Source organism: Quercus robur, chromosome 6 (assembly GCF_932294415.1).
Source record: "Quercus robur chromosome 6, dhQueRobu3.1, whole genome shotgun sequence".
Lineage (NCBI taxonomy): Eukaryota > Viridiplantae > Streptophyta > Magnoliopsida > Fagales > Fagaceae > Quercus > Quercus robur.
Window position 1 is genome coordinate 41,003,904 of NC_065539.1, and position 19,372 is coordinate 41,023,275.

At 36.2% G+C, this 19,372-nt stretch overlaps 3 protein-coding genes across 4 annotated transcripts; 1 reads left to right on the forward strand and 2 right to left on the reverse strand.

Moving 5' to 3' along the window:
• Nucleotides 1-2,728: 2,728 nt before the first annotated feature.
• Nucleotides 2,729-5,332, reverse strand: LOC126688767 (50S ribosomal protein L18, chloroplastic). The gene is made up of 3 exons (XM_050383585.1): nt 4,978-5,332; nt 3,515-3,676; nt 2,729-3,094 (listed from the first exon to the last, which is right to left on the reverse strand). The coding sequence occupies exons 1-3, from the start codon at nt 5,185-5,187 to the stop codon at nt 2,945-2,947; spliced, it is 522 nt and encodes a 173-aa protein (XP_050239542.1). The 5' UTR covers nt 5,188-5,332; the 3' UTR covers nt 2,729-2,944.
• A 1,809-nt stretch (nt 5,333-7,141) lies between these two features.
• On the reverse strand, nt 7,142-9,733 carry LOC126688768 (rhomboid-like protein 14, mitochondrial). Its single transcript, XM_050383586.1, has 2 exons — nt 9,286-9,733; nt 7,142-8,164 (listed from the first exon to the last, which is right to left on the reverse strand). The coding sequence occupies exons 1-2, from the start codon at nt 9,481-9,483 to the stop codon at nt 7,370-7,372; spliced, it is 993 nt and encodes a 330-aa protein (XP_050239543.1). The 5' UTR covers nt 9,484-9,733; the 3' UTR covers nt 7,142-7,369.
• Nucleotides 9,734-12,789: 3,056 nt separating this feature from the next.
• Nucleotides 12,790-15,757, forward strand: LOC126688770 (F-box/kelch-repeat protein At1g16250). Of its 2 annotated transcripts, none has more exons than XM_050383587.1 (4): nt 12,790-13,017; nt 13,114-13,217; nt 14,018-14,593; nt 14,949-15,757. In XM_050383587.1, coding segments are annotated over exons 2-4 (1,155 nt in total). In that variant the 5' UTR covers nt 12,790-13,017; nt 13,114-13,215; the 3' UTR covers nt 15,526-15,757. The 2 variants fall into 2 exon arrangements, with proteins under 2 accessions (XP_050239544.1, XP_050239545.1); XM_050383588.1 differs by having other exon boundaries at nt 14,958-15,757.
• The last annotated feature ends 3,615 nt before the right edge of the window (nt 15,758-19,372 follow it).

Sequence of the window (19,372 nt, forward strand, 5' to 3'; positions counted from 1 at the left end):
CAATTTCATCGGAGAATGGAAACCGGGCCGCCATCCGCAAGGCTCGGCTCATGGCATCCACGGCAACATTGTGGTGCAGTCGTTCCTCCGGCGATTCTGATCCTTGGACATCGTAACCATGCGACCGTGAGCGGTTTCGTTGATGACGTAGTCCTCGTGGTTGCCGGTGTGACTCTTGGGAACGCGATCAGTCTCGGGATCGTTGCGTACTAGATCGGCTGGAGCCCTCGCCCTGATTTCTCCTTTGCTGGGGGTTGCGATTCCTTTCATGTCGCCGATCCCTCGCTTCCAGCTCTAAATCCATTACCAGTCTGCGCAACCGCTCCAACTCTCGGTCTCTATCATCATGCTGCCGATGCGCCGAGACGCCGGAAACCGTCCGGTGTGTCTGAGCCGACCCTTCTCCCAATCCGGACCTTTCCTCCCCCCTTGGTTGCTCCCTATCTTCCCGCCGTTTCTGCCTTCTCTCCCTCCACGTTGACCCCCGAGAAGATCCTATGGAGCCGCTCGGTGCACGCTCTCCTGAACGCTCCTCAGACATTCCTTTCGTTTGAGTCTCAGTCGAACCACGGCTTCGTAGGAGGGCCCCACGGTGGGCGCCAATTGTAGGAACCAAGTACAAGACTTCTGGGCCTTAGATCACTTGGGCTCACAATTTATTTGTAGTGGGATTAAGGATTTCCTACAATGGGTCGTTCTCGGCAGAGAGACTCAAAACAACATTCAGTTAATACTCTCTCCTTGACTGTTTTCTCTCAATTTTTCTGAACCCTTTCTTCTCCCAACTTTCTTCTATTTATAGCCAAGGTTAGTGGGGAGATTATGATTACAGCCACCGTTAGTGCTACTGAAGGTCCAATATTATCTGATTAAAGTGGATGTTTAGGTGAGAGGGCGGTGCAGCATTTATGATCTTGGAACTTGGCTCCATCTTGACCGATTATGTTCGGCAACTCAGTTCCCTGTGAATATCGCATTTTCCCGGGAACAGTTCATATATTTGACCGGGAACGTTTGACCGATCACCTCTTGGAATTCAATACTCTACGCTTGTTTGTACATTAAGGAAGCTCCAAGAAGGGCGCAGGATAACTGGACCTTTCTGCTGGGCCTGTGCCCAAGGCCGGTATGGGACTGGGCCCAGGGCCTGTGTGGGACTGGGCCCAGGGCCTGTATGGGACTAGGCCCAGGGCCTGTATGGGCCTAGGATCTCGGTGCCGTACAATGGGTATGTTATTGTGGAAACATATACACTATTCTATCAACCTTCAACCCTTATTCCCTGTATTTTATATATATATGTATATATATATTGTATTTTTTTACAATTTCTTGATGTATCTTATTGCACACACATAAATGAAATATTTTCCCCCCTATTAGTGTGAACTATTAAAATTGTATTTAAATTTTGAATATGAGGTTTAAAATGTAATAGAATTGAGAAAAAATGTTATTAGCTAACATAAAGTTATTTTATAAGAATTTTAAAAACATATGAGATCTTTTAGAAGTTTTCTTTACAATTTGTCTTATACAATATTTGGGAGCTTGCTTCAATTTTCGCAATAGTAGGACATGATTGTGTTTTGTGCTTTTAATTCTTATTTACTATTGTTCCTATAAATTTTATTTTGTCAGTTTAAATATAAAATTTTCTAACACTAGTAAAGAAAATCCAATCAATAGTTGAAAAACACTTATAGGATAAATCATTTTTTATAAATATGAATTAAGACGATCGAGCTTCAAAGCATTCAACAACTTGACGTGGGAAAGTTGTACATTTTGCCTTTGGAATTAAAAAATAATAAAAATAAAAAAATAATAAAAAAAAATCAACATTTATATCATACTAGTTAGTTTAGTGATGTAATTTATGACAAGCGTTTTTTGATGACAATAATAAAATATCAAAATAGGTTATGAAAAAAATATTCTAATTTGAAATTATGAAGTATTCATGCATCAAGCAGAACATCATCTAGTTGTTCCTATAATGAATCACCTAGTTGTTTCTATAATGAATGAAAATATGATTATAAAATACATTACTCTTTATTAATTTAGTCCAACTTGCAAAAAACAAATTTAATAAGACTATCCTAAAAAATTATCACACACAACGGACGAGTCCATGACTAGTAGATGTTTAATTGCTAAAGAAATGCAGCACTTTGCATATATAGGGTCTATTTAGGAACAACTTATTTAACTGAAATTGAAAACTTTTTGTTGAAAGTACTGTAAATAGGGCTAAAAGTTAGCTGAAATAGTACAGTGAGACGCATAAATAGTATCAAAAAGTGCAATGAGACTCATGAATAGTAGCAAAAATAAACTGAATAGTAAAAGAAACTGCCCAATATAAGCTACCCCAAAGTCCCAAACGCAACCATAGTGTGTACCGAAAACCTTTCCCCCACCTGCAACTCAAAGTGGAAAGATCATGGAACTCCTGGTAAACAATCAAGATTCTTGTAACTTGTTCTATTTAAAACCAATGTTTGTTGTTCAGTCCCTCTACTGTTTATAAGCTACAAGCGTGTAAAACTTGCCATTTTGAAATATTATTTTCTACTTCTCTCTTCAACATCTTTTTATGCTCTTGGATTTTTGTAGGCTCTAGCAATCAACTTTGCCTCATATTAAGCTCCCCCTGATGCTCCTGCTATCTATGCCTCAGTAATATAATCACCCTATTAAAATGGATACATATGAAACAACATCATGCAAACACACAACTTCAGCATTTGCTTTCAAAGCCATCATTCCAAAAATATGGGCTTGTCTAGAGTCAGCTGCCAACTTAGTCATGCGCAGAAATATAAACAAAAGCCTTTCCAAGAAAAACAAATCGCATACACAGGCTGATGCATTCTTCCATTACAAGATTCCACAAGAGAAAGAAAATATTTTCAAAGAAAGGACTACTACTGAAATCTCAGAACTGAAGCCCATTTTCCCGAGCTGCATTAGCAAGGGCTTCGACACGTCCATGGTATGGGTATCCACCTCGGTCAAAGGCCACTTTTGTGATTCCTTTCTCCAAACAGGACTTTGCAATGACTTCACCCACCTTCTTTGCCACATCCTGATGGGAAAAAACTTGCAGGGATGAGGATTTTTGCTTTAAAAACAAGAAATTAACTTAAAATGGGGTCTAAAAAAGGGATAAGGATAGCTAATTTACTAATCAAGGCACTCAAATATATATAGGCAGTCGGCAGACATTAGAAATGAAACTTTGCCAATAGTTCCTTTCGCCAAACTATAAGGTATTTACTTTCAAAAATGGAGATTTCTGTTCGGATAAATTGTTGTATTTTTCATTATGTTATTCAAAAACTGGAAGGGACCAGGGGCTAAACCCCCAACCTTTCTGTAGATGTTTTGATTTGCGAGAGAGAGAGAGAGAGAGAGAGAGAAAGACCAACTTTTACACCAATAAACAACACTTAGGTAGCAAGTACATGGGTTCAGATAATCCACAAATGGATATTTGGGAACTTACAATAGTGGGTCCAGCGCTATAGTCGAACTCCTCAGAGATGGGTTTCTGCATTGTTGAAGCCGAAGCAAGCGTGTGCATCTTGGTGTCATCAATCACCTGGACGTAAAGATGCTTGTTGGAGCGGAAGACACACAACCTTGGCCGTTCCGTTGTCCCTTCAACCTGATAAACAGAACATTGATGGCAAAATAGAAATGCACGGTATAACCAAATGATCAACAATAGCAAATTTCAGAATGACCAGTTCATGCTCCCATCCTCCCAGGGAAAATTCAAAAAATTATTTAAAAAGAGAACAGAAATATTTCCAAGTACTGACACAGTCTGTAATCATTTATCATTATAGAAAATTTTATTAATTCAGAGAGAAAAACACTTGCAAACGTTCCTTTTCTGAGGAAAGGTTATTAATGTGGAAGGTAAGCAAGCTTCTTCATAATTTTAGGTTAGGTACAGTTATAGAGACTAATATATGTCAAATCATATATTCCTCAGTTTCCAGTTCCTGAATTCTGCTCCATCCCATTTTTCCAAATATAATTCATAGAATTATCAGCTTTATTGCCTCTTGAAATGGATGGCAATCACAGTCACAAAGAAATTTCTCCATTTGATGAATTTGCCTGCTAACACCCCATTATTGTTGCTAGTAGTATTCAACTATAAATGGGCAGGATCCCAGAAAGTCTTCGCTATTTCACTCACTCCCAAAAGATTATCAGCTTTCATTTAGACAATACCTTGCCCTCCTCTCTTCGAAGACCTTCACACCAATTCCATCCACAGGTACACCTCATATAACTACTGCATGTAGCGTAAATTCACCAACAGCGATGAAAACCTGAATTCTAGTTGAATGCAAGTTTACAAAGCTTAGCATCAACTTCAAAGCCAATAGCTTTATAACTCAACTAGTTGGCACTTCAACACAAATCCCCATCCCCAGCTATCGAATTATCAAAAAAAATAAAAGCATCAACTTCAACACATCAAGGCCCTTCATATCTAAAATTAAGAAGAAAAAAAAATTGGTATTAAAAGAAAGGAGCCAAGAGAGGCCCACGAAACAAAAGGAAAGAAGAAAAGGAGGGGAACCCATGAAGCAAAGCAAGCAGCATTGTACAGCTAAACGGAAGCACTAAGATGAGAATTACAGAATTAGCATTGTGAAAAGTAAGGCTTATTTGTAGGCATAGCTGTGTTGTCAAAAACACGGATCTTGCTCTGCCAATCAACTCAATTAAATAGCTTATCTACTCCGTTTCAAAAGAAGATGAAGCTGAGTTGAAGGCTTCATTCAGTCAGTCATTTCATTGTGGCAATTTCGCAAACATAACGTACGCATTGCTAAGGCATATGGAAATTGTAACCTCCAATGCAATAAAATCGAACACACATTTAAGCAGTTGTGGTTCAAAGCGAAGAGAATCAGAATCAGAAGATGAAAAGAAAAGGGTAGGTACCTTCTTTCTAATGCGAATATGGCGAGCGGTCCTGTCTTCTCTTCTGGTTTTGGCTTTAGCTTGAATAACAAGAGATGGAGAAGGAGAAGGAGATACCCTTTGGGTAGAAGAAGAAGCAGCGGTCAGTAACTTAGGCCCCATCCATAGCTGTTGCGAAGATGCCAATGCACTCGCACTCGCACTCTGAAGGAATGAAATTGAAGTCAACATTCTTTCCTCTCTGTCACTACTCTCTCTTTCGATCTTCGGTCTTAAACCCAACCTCCTCCTACTCCTACTTTGCTCTTTTTGGCCTTTGCAAAACCTTATCCCTACCAGGATAGCGTGTGTCGGAAGGGCGCGCGTGGCGTGTGTTTTTTCTTTTCAAACTCTTTTTAATGGATTATGTTTATGTATGTCATCTTGTTTCTCGATTGTTAATGCAATTTTTTTTTTTTTTTTTTTTTGAGTTTTTCTTCTTCTTTTTTAAGAATTTTTTCTAATTGATTCGATTGAATTTCAAACTCATGAGGTCAGCACCATATTGAATCATTGTTTATTTGTTACCGTAAAGACTACCTACACAACAATGATTTAGGGGGTTAATCCAATCCCAAATCCTAAAAATGAATACAAGTTATCTAGTGTCATACCCAAATATAGTGGATAAACTCTAACAAATTACATTTGATGGGCAAAATTTGCTTAATAGTACCTTTTTAGAAAAAAAATTGGGTGAATAGCATATGTTTAATAGTTTTTTTGATGCTAGACTTGTCTAATCTTAAAGTTATGGATCTCACACTCATCTCTTCAACCGACCTAAGGGGACAACTAGCTGACATGCTTGCTACTTAATTTACAAGTTGATGGACCTAGTACCTTAACACACATTCCCCTAGCTAAGCTAGCAGTGCGATACGCTGGTAGATCTCCTAAATGGATTTCTCCTAAAAAACCTCTTCGTATACTCTATAAATACCTCCCCACTCAAAGGAACAAGGTAAGTCAAACAAACTCTATGCACTATAGCTCTTCCATTTTCCATCTTCTTCACTAGTTTTCTAACTTAACCATTAATAGGTGAATAGTAACGGATGAACAGTGACAGGTAAATAGTAACGGATGAACAGTGACAGGTGAATAGTGACAAATGAATAGTAAAAGTAAATTTTCCCACTTTTGACTCATTTTTTGGGGAATCATCCGTGGAGTTTAGAGGCCTACAATTTTAGGGTCTAGGCCATATTATTGATGTCCTTTTGTGCCAAAAGAAACCAATAAGCACTATCCTTCAGAAGCATTGGCATTGTTGTCTTCTTGTGCTAAAGGAAATCAAATGAGCGCTAGTATTGGGAAGCCTCCTTGGTCACTCCCCTCCAGGTGGTTTTGGTTGGTCTAAAATCTTCTTTTTTAGCATGTAATTAACTCAGTCAAGAAATTTATCATAGTTGAGTTAAAGTAGAAATCCTTGTTGCTGTTCTATTGCATCCCCTAAATTTCACCTATCCACAAATGACAGATTAGTTTCTTTTTTATATAGACAGTATTTGAACACTTGTCCACCCTTGTTCGATTACCAAAAAAAAAACCTTATCTTAATTGAAATTCACGTTAATGCAAATTTTACTAACATTTCAAAACTGAACATTACGTTTTCCACCCAAAAATCACTAATAGCCCGTAGAAGAAGGCACGTTGTCAGGAAGAGCCATCATCCCACTAAAAGCAGAAAAGGAATTCAACCAATATCAGATTGAGATCAAGCAGAAAAATGAACTCAACCTATATCAAATTGAGATCTTATTTTCATTATTCGATAACTTTTCATGAATGGATTTTTGTTTGGGCAATCCAAATAAAGATGACACCTATCATATAGATAAGAGTCATCAATCACCTCCCCTTTGATGGGGCCATTCATAAAAAAATAGGAGTCCATAAAATAGTTTACATCAATACATCATTGTTATTGTTATTAGTTTGGCTTCATCGTTTTATCAGGATTTATGAAGACCTGGTTGTAGTTGTAGGTAATGCACACTAGAGTTCACCCAAAAATGCCATCATACCTAATTATTTGGCTTCATTCTAGATCTCTATCATATACGCATTTCCAAAAGCAATTTCCATCTCCCACCTCCACTCGCACACACCAATTTTAATCATTAACAACAAAAGAAAATAACTAGATAAGAGGTAACCCAAAAGAAAAGAGGTGCCCGGATTTACAACTAAAAAGATACTGTCACAAAGTAACAATCTTCAACCTATATAGAAAACAATACAATAGGGCCAGAGAAAGCAGCATCAAAATAGAAGTCATGTCTTCCCATTGATATCTGCCTCCTTAAGTTCAAATGAATCTACTGTCTTCCTGAGGTTTATAAGCACAGGCTTTCTTGAATCATGATCATCTCCCAAATCTGTCAATCCTCCGACGCCGTACTTCTTCTAAAGAAGGGTCACGGGAATGATGTAATGATTGACGGGAAGAAAATCCATTTCCATTGCTACTTCGATTTGTTCCACACATCTCACAAATACTTAACCAACCAGAATTATCAAATGTGCATTCTTGGCATCTCCACACATCAGATGGAGTCCTTCCTGTGTCAGCACGATTCCTACCAACAGTTCCCCTACCAGAAATCCTCCGCTGCTGGGACCCAAAGAACTTCCTTATAAGCTTCACAGGCCAGCTCAATGCACCAGCTAGACCTTTAAAGAGTACAGTCAATGGGTCTGAACCTGAATATCCACCTTTCAAACGCAGATAGAGAATCCCAGCAAGTATTCCACCTAGGTGACCGAGGAATGAGACACCAGGTACAAACATTTGGATGAGAATCAACTCTGCCCATGCAGCATATCTCTCTGGCACTACTAGTCCATGCACATAAGTGTAGTTTTCTGAATGAGAATTAAGAACAACTTTCATGGCAAAGAGAACACCAGAAAATCCAACAGCATACTCAGAGTAGTATGCCTTCTTATAGTCAAAGAACAAGAGAAGGGATTTTGCTAGTATAAGTGTGATTCCCTGGGACATAGTAAGAAGAGCAGCAACCATAGAGGCAAATTCAGCACTTCCCATTGAAGTTTCCAATTGAATCCCCTTCCATAAGAGTGATATCATGTTATAGACCAGATGAGAGTCGCCCAAATGGTAGAATGCTGACAAGAAAAATCGCTTCAAGTCCCTGTGCTGTAATAGCAAAATTTAATTTTACATGAGTAAAAAAAAAAAAAAAGGTCATGCAAATTTGCAATCATCAGAATAAAGTTCTCTGGTAAAGCCACTACTCACTAGTAGTCTAGTCTGAAAGGAAATGAAATCATCTCCAATACATCTTATAAAAGACAAAAGACAAAATAAAAATTAAAAACTACAAATTCATCATAATCTGCCTGCTATAACCTGAGTGGACAGACCATGAAGACGCAAGAGGAAGCCCAACCAAGACAATATAAATACTACATTGATACCATTTTTTTTTTTTTTTTTTGATAAGTACATCAATGCCAAAATTGTAAATATAAGCTCAAAATCCATGTCAGATTTGGTAGTTTTGTATTTAGTTAATAAAATCTTTGGTAACAAAGAAACAAACATAACCAAAGCATCAATAAATTAATAAAATCATTGGGTTGTATGCCCAAAAATTCTTTACAGAGGCAGAGCTTCAATAAAATCAAAGGTCTACTTGGATCCAAGGTTACTACCTGCCTCAATGGAAGAAGTGTACTTTGTACCGCCCAGGGGTCATATAGATCAAAACCAGGAGCAATAAGACCGAAAGGCGAAAGCCCTACTTACAGCAACAGCCATTGGCACTTCAAAAGGCTTAGATTCTAAGGGCACTACTGCAAGCCTTTTTGAGGTTGTGAAATAGGGAGTGACCTATTGATTCAAAGTCACTATGAAAGGGTCGGTCAATAGCATAGCCCTTTCTGTCCTAGAAGGTCTTCCCATTCACCTATTTGTAAATATTATGTGCAAATGGTTCACTGTCCAACTATACAGGAGGAGATGAAGAACTCAGTCCACAAATAAATGTAAAAGTAAAATACAATCAACAAAAACAGAACATCTTTCTTGGTTTTTCCATTTTTCTTTTATTATATATCTAATCTAATGAAGAATTTGATGTTGCATTGACATATTCACCAATTGAAACATTTCTATGCTTTGTCTACCTAATTGCCAAGTTTTTAAGAATACCCAGAAGCTAAATCCCACTGAATTCAACGTTAAGATACAAAATTGATAGTTATAAAAGACGATGAAAGGTTGGTTGTTGATGAGAGTAGAGCAGAGATACATACCCTGAGGATGAGATAGGGATTGAACCAGACTTGATCAATGGAAGGAAGAATAGAATGGAGAAATCCGGGTCTCAAATAAATCAGAGTATTGGCAGCGAGAAGTGCAGCCGTAACAGGTGGCTTCCTCTCAAGCCTGTAAAACTCGCTCGCCGCGTGAAGCGCCAGCAACGGCAACATTCTCCCTCTTCCTCTCTCCATCTTTTGCTTAATTTTTTTTTTTTCTCTCTTTTTTCGATTACTTGTAGTTGAATATACAAAATATACACTCTCCCTCTATTTCTCTTTCTCTCCAAAGTTGGTGAAGATGTGGATTCTTATATGTTATGAAAACGAAAAACCTTGGTTGCCAAGAAAAGCATATATAAGATTAAAGAGTAACAATGGAGAGAAGAGAATTCCAGACGTTTCCCTTCTACACTTCTACTTCTACCAAGTCTTTTTTATTATTGTTATCAAAAAAAATAAAATAAAAGTCTTTTTTATTATCTCCCAAAAGGGCCAAAACCAAGCGAATTGGATCGGGTGCGAGTCAACGAATTTACAGATCTGTCTCTCAGCAATGCGCTAATAAAATAGTTTTTTTTTTTTTTTTTGGTTATAGAATAAAATTGTTTGTATTAGTTTGGTATTATGCTCAGGTTTATAGAAGAATTTAATAGTTGCATTCTATTTCTAATCATTTTTTTTAAGGTAGATTCAACATCTTTGGGCACATAACAAAGTTTTTAAAATTATAGGAATTAAATGCGATTAACCTTATATTGTAGGATAAAATTACAATTAGTTTTATAGTTTTTTAAAATTTTAGAAATTTGAATATATAATGTGCCAAGTGACCAAGGTTAAGGAAGGCAACAGAGTGTGATAAGTTGAGTTTTTTTTTTTTTTTTTTAAATATTCTTAATGAGGTAGGTTTCATATTTATCTATTTATCTATAATCTATCTATCTATAATATAATATAAAAATTGGATTCCAAAACTAGTGAATGCATTCTTCGATAACTCCGATTCCTTTCTCCAAACATCCTATTATGACATGTGGCAACTTTCTACATTTAATTGGTACTATTTGGCCAAATAATGTCACATGTCAAATAATATATTTTTTTATCACCACATGTCAAACAATTATTTGTCCATGATAAATATTTTAACATTTATAATATAATATAAAAATTAGATCCCAAAACCGTTGGACGCATATTTTGATGAAAATACCCTTAATGTTCATTATTAATTCCTCCAATATGCCCTTAAATGTTCACAATATGTCTTTAAATGTTCACTATTAAATCCACCAATATACCCTTAAAAAATCAGTTATAAAAATTAGCAATAAAATTTTGCATATCATCTACTATTAGTATTAGGGCATGTTTGGTGTGGGAGTCGAAAAACAAAAAGTAAATAAGTTTCACAATTAAGTTATAGTACATGTAAAGAAATTCACAATGGGAGGTCTAAGAAGGCTAATTTGATGATGGAGTTCATACAGATGGAAGAAATAACTATGATTCTTGTATTTTTCTTTTAGACCGAGGAAGCCTATTACAACTTATTACTCTCTTTCTCTCTCCAATTTTTATGTTCCCTTCTCAATGAGGGAGCGTTCTATTTATACCGGTGATTCCCCTCTTTCTCTAGTAGTTTGCTTGGTGAGGGGAGGGGATACTTGTCCCATCAGTGGTCTTCATACTCCTTTTGAGGGAGTGAGTGGATTGATGGGAATAGGTTTGTTCTTGGTAATGTGCTAAGGGGGGAAGGGGCTCCTCAACGGGTTGTGCCCTGCCACTGACTTGGGTCCCTTCCTTTTCTTCCTTACTAGTGTTTATCTCTTGCCATTTTTTTTTTTTTTTTTTTTTTGGGTTTGGCTTATCTCCAGTACTTTTTTAACTAAATATATCCTTTTATTTTAAATATACAATGGTAAGTGATAGTGAGTTTCAATCCCCATATTTTATTTAGTTAATAGGTCATGTAGCAGTTTCTCATTAAAATAAAAGGAGATTCATTTAAGAAAAGTACTGGAGGTAAGCCAAATTTGAGTTCCCAGCCCAAATGATAAATGAACTTAGGCTCAAAAAGCCCAATACAATGAATTTGTAGATAGTGAGTTGGAAAACTAGGCTTTAATAAATTAGACAATAGGCAAAATGGATTAAGATGACAAGAAAATGAAGATTGACTAGTTTAATCTAAAGAAAACTGTCCTCGGCACAGTTCGAGGAGATCAGTTCTTATATATTGATTCTCAAATTGGATTACAAGTTTAGTTCTTGATTGCTATAGTGTTTCTCTTTTTATCTTTCCCTCCCTCTTTTATCAAGGGTCTCTTACATTATATATCTTCATTTGAATGATCTTGGTCCTCCACTTGTCACTAGTCCAAGCCACTACTTGAGTGCTTGTCTCATCGGACACCCTCATAGGCCATCTGTGAGTTGGGTCAACCAAGGCAGCACTGTTCAGAGGTCTTCTACACATAAATGCGGTCAGAGAGTTAGCTGCAGAGCATTCAATGTGGTGGTAGCAGTTTTTTCTTAGATATTTATCAGCTTCCATTTTGTCCTGTATGTTCACAGTGTATATCCTTATCAACAGAACTTTTTGGGACGTCACTCCTCGGCCTACTTCTCCCAGCCTTTACAGTTATAGTTTGTTCGTGAAGTTCAAAGTCTTACTTCTTCCTCACTATTGATCTATTCTCGGATCATTATGCCTCCTCGACCAAGGCCCAAGGCCCAAGACCTAAGACCCAATATATATTTGGACCTGCGTCCCCACAGTAATAGTAATGAATATTTGATTTTTTGGTTATCTTGATCTTATTATAAGGGAATTTTTAAAATTTCCTTAAATGGATATTTTTCTTACAAACCTCTTTGTTTAATGCCTGCCCAAAATTATAACAATGCATTGTAAAAAAAAAAAAAAAAATTAACAATGTAGAGGCGAGGTGAATCATTAAGGTTGCATTTAGGATAAGCTTATATTGAGGAGTTTCTTTTACTATTTAACTTCTTTTTAGTACTATTAATGGGTCTCACTATACTATTTCAGCTAACTTTTAACTTTATTTATAATAAAAAATTTTCAATTTTAACTATATAAATTGTTCCCAAATGGATCATAAATTTGCCATATTTCTTTTCTTCACTATAGTCCAAAAGAACGGAATAAAAAAAAAAAAGATTTTTTCTAAAGAAAAAGAGAAAAAGAAAAAAGGGCTTCAAATTGAAATTTGAAACCATCTGGGAAATAAATTAACTTTAGGGCATGTTTTAAGACATTGAAAAAACTATTAAAAAAAATTATCCCCTTCTTCATAAAATATTTTCTAAAATAGTTTACGAGTAAAACCCATGAAATATAAAGGGGTAGTTTGGTATAGGAGTTTGAACAAGTATTTTTAATTTTTAAACAATATTATACACATTTTTACCTATTTTTCATTTATAAATATTTTTTAAAAGGGTCCAACTTGTGTCCAGTGAAAACTTTCACCGGACACATTAGATTGCAGACACGTATCTGAATCCTGCCGTGTCCGATGAAAATTTTTACTAAACACAAGTTTTTCCCTTTCAAAAAATACAAACAAGATTCCTTGATTCCTAGAATAACGTACCATACCGCCCTAAATAGTCTCCTTCTTATTCCACCCCATAGCCATAAGCATTTCTCTCTCCCAAATGCTTTTTCCTTTTCCCCTTTTGCATTATCCTATAAGGGTGAGCGTTTTAGGGTTTCTGGTTCCGAATTGATTTATTAAACTATTTTCTTAATCTGTAATTTACGGAGGGTTTTTGTTTGTTTGTTTGTTGCAGACACTCAATCAGACATGACAGCCATAAACTGTGATTCCTCGGAGGTCACTGTTCCATGTTAACAGAGTTGTATGAGTCTCCACCAATCCCCATACATAATTCATGTAAGATCATCATTTTCATTTTTTTTTTTTTTTTTTGTTGCTAATACCCATTTGTTTCTTTTCATTTTTTAGTTGCTCAATTTGTTATTGGTGTCAACTCAACAACCCTTTACTTATTAATGTCATAGAAATAGCAATTTGTTGATGAATGATGATAATTTGATGTTGGAATGGAAGACCCTTTTGTAATAGAAATACTTTTTTTTTTCCAAGTACTTATGCCATGGGCCCCACCATTTTCCCAAACATTATCCTCCATAGCTCAATAAGCTTTCATTTTTAATATCTTAATTGGTCTAAACGAGTGAGTTGATTCAAGTTGTGGGAACAAAAAAAAGGTAAAGGAGGACTAAAAAAAGCATTAGTAGTAGAAAAACAAGACATGTCAATTAAGGAAGTAATATTGAGTATGACTTCAAGTAGAATAGAATGGAGGAAAAGAATATATGGGGCCGATCCTAACTAATTTGTTGAGGATCCATAGCTGACCTTAGAAATTTTGGGACTAAAGCTTTGTTGTTGTTGTTGTTAATACGCTAGTGAGAAAGAGTGAGTTGATTCAAGTTGAGGGAACGAAAAAAGGCAGAGGAAGACTGAAAAGAGTGTATGATTTCGAATAGAATTGAATGGTGTTAAAGAATACATGTGGCCAACCTTGACTAGTTTTTTGAGGATCCATAGCATAGTTGTCCCCAAAAATTTTGGAATTTAGGCTTGGTTGTTCTTGTTGTTGTTGGTGTCTGTGTTTCCCTGTTTGGGAATTTTCTTCTCTCATTTCTTTTCATTTTCTTTCACCTTAGGGAACCTGTGAATCAATGTGTCATTCCTGGATTGCCGGATGACTTGGCTTTGAGATGTTTAGCAAAGTTGTCCCATGGACACCATGGAGTGCTTGAAACTGTCTCAACAAAGTGGAGAGATTTAATCCGCAGCTCTGACTTTGCCAGTTTTAAAGCTAGAGAAGGGTGGTGTGGAAATTGGTTATTTGTTCTTACTGAAGGCTCTAGCAATGAGTGGGTTGCCTATGATCCTGAAGCTGATATATGGCATCCTCTGCCCAAGATTCCAACTACCCATGCTGACTGTAAACACGTTGGATTTTCATGTGTTAGTGTTTGCAATCGTTTCTTGGTGATTGGTGGATCATATGTGCCTCATGATCCTGTATTTCCCCATCAAAAGCCTTCTAGAACAAATGAGGTTATGCAGTTTGATCCATACAGAAAAAAGTGGAGTCGTGTAGCAAGCATGCGAACACCACGGTCTCAATTTGCTTGCAGTGTTATTTCTGGTAAGGTTTATGTAGCTGGGGGATTCAACTTATCCTGCACCAGAGGGCTCGCACTTGCTGAGGTTTATGATCCCTTGACAGACAAGTATGTTTAGATGAAAATTTTCACTTATGTCGTGCTCTTTAAACATATTCTGTAGCTGATTAATAATTGTCAATTTCTTCTTCGCATCTTTTTAGTAATTTCTTGCAGGTGTATTCTCACCTCTGTAGCAATTTGATGCATTCAGAAATGAGAAAATTTCCCAAAAAACTGTTGAATGATGAACAGACTAGTTTTGTACAGATTGAAGTTTCCTCTTCTGCAGGATCATCATCATCATTATTATTATTTTTTAAAATTTTAGTTCATAATTACTTCACTTGATTAGAAAGAGCAAATAAGATAAACTTCATTAAATTTACTTCTATAATGTTCTATATTAGTCATAACCAAGCAGAAGTTGCAGATGGGAGGAATTGCCACCGATGCTCAATCCACAGATGAACTGCTTAGGCTTATCATATAAAGGCAAATTTTATGTTCTGAGTGACCGGGTGGGCCTGCCAGACGAGAAAACCTCTGAGGTTCTAAGTCCAGCAGACAGAAATTGGTGCACAGTAGAGGACATCTGGCCTTTCTCAAGGGAAATGCAATTTGCAGCTCAGGTGATAGGGGATGATCGTGTATATACTGTTGTAGATTTGGGTGAGAGCTTGATTAAAACAAGGTACACTGATAAAGGAGAGTGGTATAATGTGGGTATAGTTCCTTCGGTCATTCTCCCTGACCACCCCCGGCCATTGGAGGCCTTTAGTTATGGGTTTGCTGCATTGAGGCATGAATTGTATATCGTGGGAGGGAAAGTTCTCAAGTGGGAGGAATCAGGAGCTGGGAGGTTTGACATTGTAAAGTTGGGTTTGGTGAGAGTTTGTGACCCTTCTGCCATTCCATTAACATGGAGGGAAATTAAACCCATGTGTGGGTCAGCATATGGTTCTATCATAGGATGTGCATCCCTGGAAGAAAGATATTAGTTTTCTCAAGGTAATGTAATATTTGTTGCTGAACTCAACTGAAGTTAACAGTGCCTTAACTGTGCTTTTGTGGAGTTGTACTTTTAAAGTGAATTCTCAGAACCTGTCTTCTTGAATATGTATTTTTTAAGTTAATAAAAGTGCTTTCTTCTTAAAAAACTACGTAGGTTATTTTTCCTCTGTAATTGCACATTTATTCATCTCTCTCAATGAACCTCTTCCTGTTACTTCCTTTTTCCAGTGCTTTATTGTTATCTTTACCCAATGATTTTGAGAAGTGCATTATTTTTGTTATGCTTTGTCTGCTGAAATGGACACGATTTCCATGTTTGAAGACAAAGTGTAGGTATGCATGTGCTCTTCCATGTGTTTAGTAGAGGTGGTAGGATTTCCTCCCCATTTTTTTGATGAAAGAGGTTGCTAAGACTAGCACATAATTGACAAGCAATCTAGAAAAGACTTCTTAGTGAAACAATGTAGTTTCATAAGTGCTCTTAGTTAGACTTAAATGCCACAGTTCATTGTCTGAATGACTTTGACTGAAAGAATTGGAGCCTATGAGAAATGTATGTGTCATTTGCTTAGAAAAAATGTTCCATTATGTTATTAGATGCTCAATATGTTGGAGATATAGGTCCACCTCCAATCTTTCTTAAGTAATTTGTCTCTGGTTTCTTTTGCCTTGAGTTTCTCAGGTTTCTTCATAAGATGGGCTTGGTTATAGGTTTAATCTTTCCCAGAAAAAAAGTTTCCCCTGATGCTCTTTTCTGGTTCTTTTTTCATATCCAATCATGTCTTGACCAGCCACGCTGAGATTTCTACACCATTCTCAGTTATTAGTGAAGATAAAGAACTTGCTAATGAATTGTATCATTTTCTCAGGCTTTGTTATGTTAGAGAAGGCAATTAAAGACAAATATTCATTATAGGAAAAGAAAAATGTGGGGATTAGAACCATTTATGAAGTCTAAAACTCTGTGCTTATTTAGCACTACCAGTTGCTTGTTGATAGGGATTTGGGGTTGAAGCTCAAACAATGAATACTTGTTTGGGATGCTGAGTTCAAATTTACCCTTTTGCATTTCATTTCTTGCTGAAATTTGAGTCAGTTGAACAATCAGTGCAGGTAGCAACAAGAGATTTGTACTGAGATGGGGGAAAGATTTACTAAGATTAGTTGCATGTTTTTCTTATGGAGTCCATTCATCTGTTATAACTGTGGTTGTTGCAATCAGGAGCCTTGGAGCAGAATGATAGTGCTCGCTCTCTTGTCAACGTTGTCGTCTTGTTTTTTCTTTTCAGTTTGTTATCTCTCATGTGTTTTGTGATTTGTTAGATTAGCTTCCTTGTATTAATTGTTCTATGTAAAATAATTAGGGGTAAATTACACTTTTCCACCCTAAACCATACCCCATTTTACACTTAACCCCCCCCCCCCCCCCCCCCCAAAAAAAAAAAACCCCCCTTGGAACTACAATAATGCATGATCGGCCCCCTAAACTAAAACCCGTGTAACACTCTATCCCCTCTAGTTACTTTCTTAGTTAATTCTAACAAAGTGTAGCATTGAAAGATCAACTGGTCTTTTAATGCTAAATTCTGTTAAACTTAACCCTAAAATAAACGACTGGGGGTTAAGTTACAAAGTTATAACTTTGGGGGGTCAATCGTGCATTTTGATAGTTCAGGGGGCAAAGTGTAATTTTTCGCAATAATTGGGGCTTTCTTGACTTGTGTAATTTTAGGTTGTTGCTTGGTGTTCTTTTATTAAATTGTCTTGAATACATCTCGTGTATTTGCTTCTCCTTACTGCTTTGTTTTAGGCAAAAAATAAATGGACTGATCCCTTTGAAATTGAGTTTGTACTTGTACTTCTCCCTTGTTACTAATGTAATTTCAAAAGGCTCGTTGTACACATTTTACCTTTTCCTTTTACCTGTTATTTCTTCCTTTTTATTAATCACTGGATTTTCCCCCTATTAACATTGGAGTTTTAACCTTTTCAGAAAGAATTTCCAAGTAAATGTTAGAGGTAGCATGGTCCCAGTGCTGTTTTTTTGCTAAAGAGAATTTTGTACTCGTGTTGGTGGGCACTGAGCAGACAACGGTCCCTGACACATATTATCTATCCATTTAGCGTATGCTTACAATGCCATATCAGTAGAATAATAAGCTATTTGATACATGTGAAGCAATGTTAGATTAGGGTATCCTGTTCAGATGTATATTGCTGAATTTTTGTCATTCCTAGTGCTGATTTTTTAATATATATATATATATGTGTGTGTGTGTGTGTGTGTGTGTGTGTGTGATTCAAGTTGAGGGAACAAAGAAAGGTAGAGAAAGGCCAAAAGTAATATTAATAGAAGTAGGAAAAAAAGGACATGTCAATTCATGAAGTAATAGAGTATGAATTCGGATAAATAGAATAGGGATAACTTTGCATTTATTGTTATTGGATTTGGCCGTTCAACAAAGAAATTTTTTTAAACTGCAAGAAAAAGCTTAGTAATAAAACTAGTGTCAGTTTATCTGCATGGAGTTCAATAGTCATTCTTTTCATCTTCTATTGGAAAAACAAGATTCCTCGGTTGCTTTAGCATCCATAATTGGAGATAGTGTTATATTTGTGCCTTATCCTTCTAATAGTTGTTTTGTACTGAATCTAGAATCTCAATTATTGCAGTTTCTAGAATTCATTTAAGGCAGTTTCATAAGCTCTTCCACTTATTTCAGTTCAGAATTTGTATTTGTTTAGTTATAGAATATCTTTCAGTGGATAATTCCTCCATGTTTATAGATATCACGAGCTTTGCAAGTCTGACATGGTTTTTTAATGAATTGGTATATATAAGATTCTGTCTTTGGAGGTTATTGTATAATGAGTGGAAAATATAGAACAGTATGCAAGGATGGAAGTAGTGATACTTTTACTGTTAATTGTCTTCCTGAAACACAATGCAGACATTTACCTGTCACTTTGATTTTTATCTTTCCTAAGCATCACAGATCATTAGTTGTCAACTTCCTCACTTGTGATGCAGACAATCTGCCACTATTATCAATGCATGGTGGTTATAGTTTCCATTGCCCTTTAGTTTTGCTAGAATTTCCATTGACCTGTAGATGAATGATTTGACCCCCTATAACTTTTCAGATTTCGTGAGTTAATTTTTATTCACCTGGCAATCCTTCTTACAACTGAAACATTTGGTTTTCTCACATCCTTCCTATGTTTGGACTTACATTTCTTGTTTCCTGTGATTATTATGTTGAGTAAAATTATCCTATGGAAACAATCCTTTTAATGCAGTTATTCATGCAACTTTATTACCTAGATATGTTTGTCCTTAATCATATGTTTATGATTTTCAATTCTTGTTCTTTATTTTGTTTTTTGGGTAAAAGAGAATTGTATTAGTTGTATCATGCTAAGCACTAATGATCAAATTTTATGTGTTGCAATTCACAAATGACATTTAATGATAAGGCCCACCCAGATGTATTAATTATATACCAATCTGTGTATATATGATGCCATAATGATATTTTTACTGCTTAATAGCCCTGCATGTATGAGGATTATTTCCTACATTTTTACTGCTAAATGTGGTGGGTCTTATCCCTGCAGATGTTTGAATTTATATAGCCTCACTTTTCTGTTTTCCTCTGATGGAGGATGATGCGCTACAGTATCATATTACTGATAAATGAAACTCATATGCTGATTAGAGCACTGCTTTCTAGATATGTAATGAATTAATTTTATCAAGAATTGATTTGCTTAAGATGGAAGATGCATTAGATGTTTAGTTCAACCACTGTGATTTTCTCCATAGAGACAACT

Bases quoted from the DNA above. Each gene is read 5' to 3' on its own strand.
- LOC126688767 (XM_050383585.1), bottom strand. From the start codon at position 5,187: ATGTTGACTTCAATTTCATTCCTTCAGAGTGCGAGTGCGAGTGCATTG. The intron at 3,677-4,977 runs GTACCTACCCTT...TCTGTTTATCAG, and splicing joins ATATTCGCATTAGAAAGAAG to GTTGAAGGGACAACGGAACG. The intron at 3,095-3,514 runs GTAAGTTCCCAA...TTTTCCCATCAG, and splicing joins ATAGCGCTGGACCCACTATT to GATGTGGCAAAGAAGGTGGG.
- LOC126688770 (XM_050383587.1), top strand. The intron at 14,594-14,948 runs GTATGTTTAGAT...ATAACCAAGCAG, and splicing joins TATGATCCCTTGACAGACAA to AAGTTGCAGATGGGAGGAAT.
- LOC126688768 (XM_050383586.1), bottom strand. From the start codon at position 9,483: ATGGAGAGAGGAAGAGGGAGAATGTTGCCGTTGCTGGCGCTTCACGCG. The intron at 8,165-9,285 runs GTATGTATCTCT...TTGCTATTACAG, and splicing joins ATCCCTATCTCATCCTCAGG to CACAGGGACTTGAAGCGATT.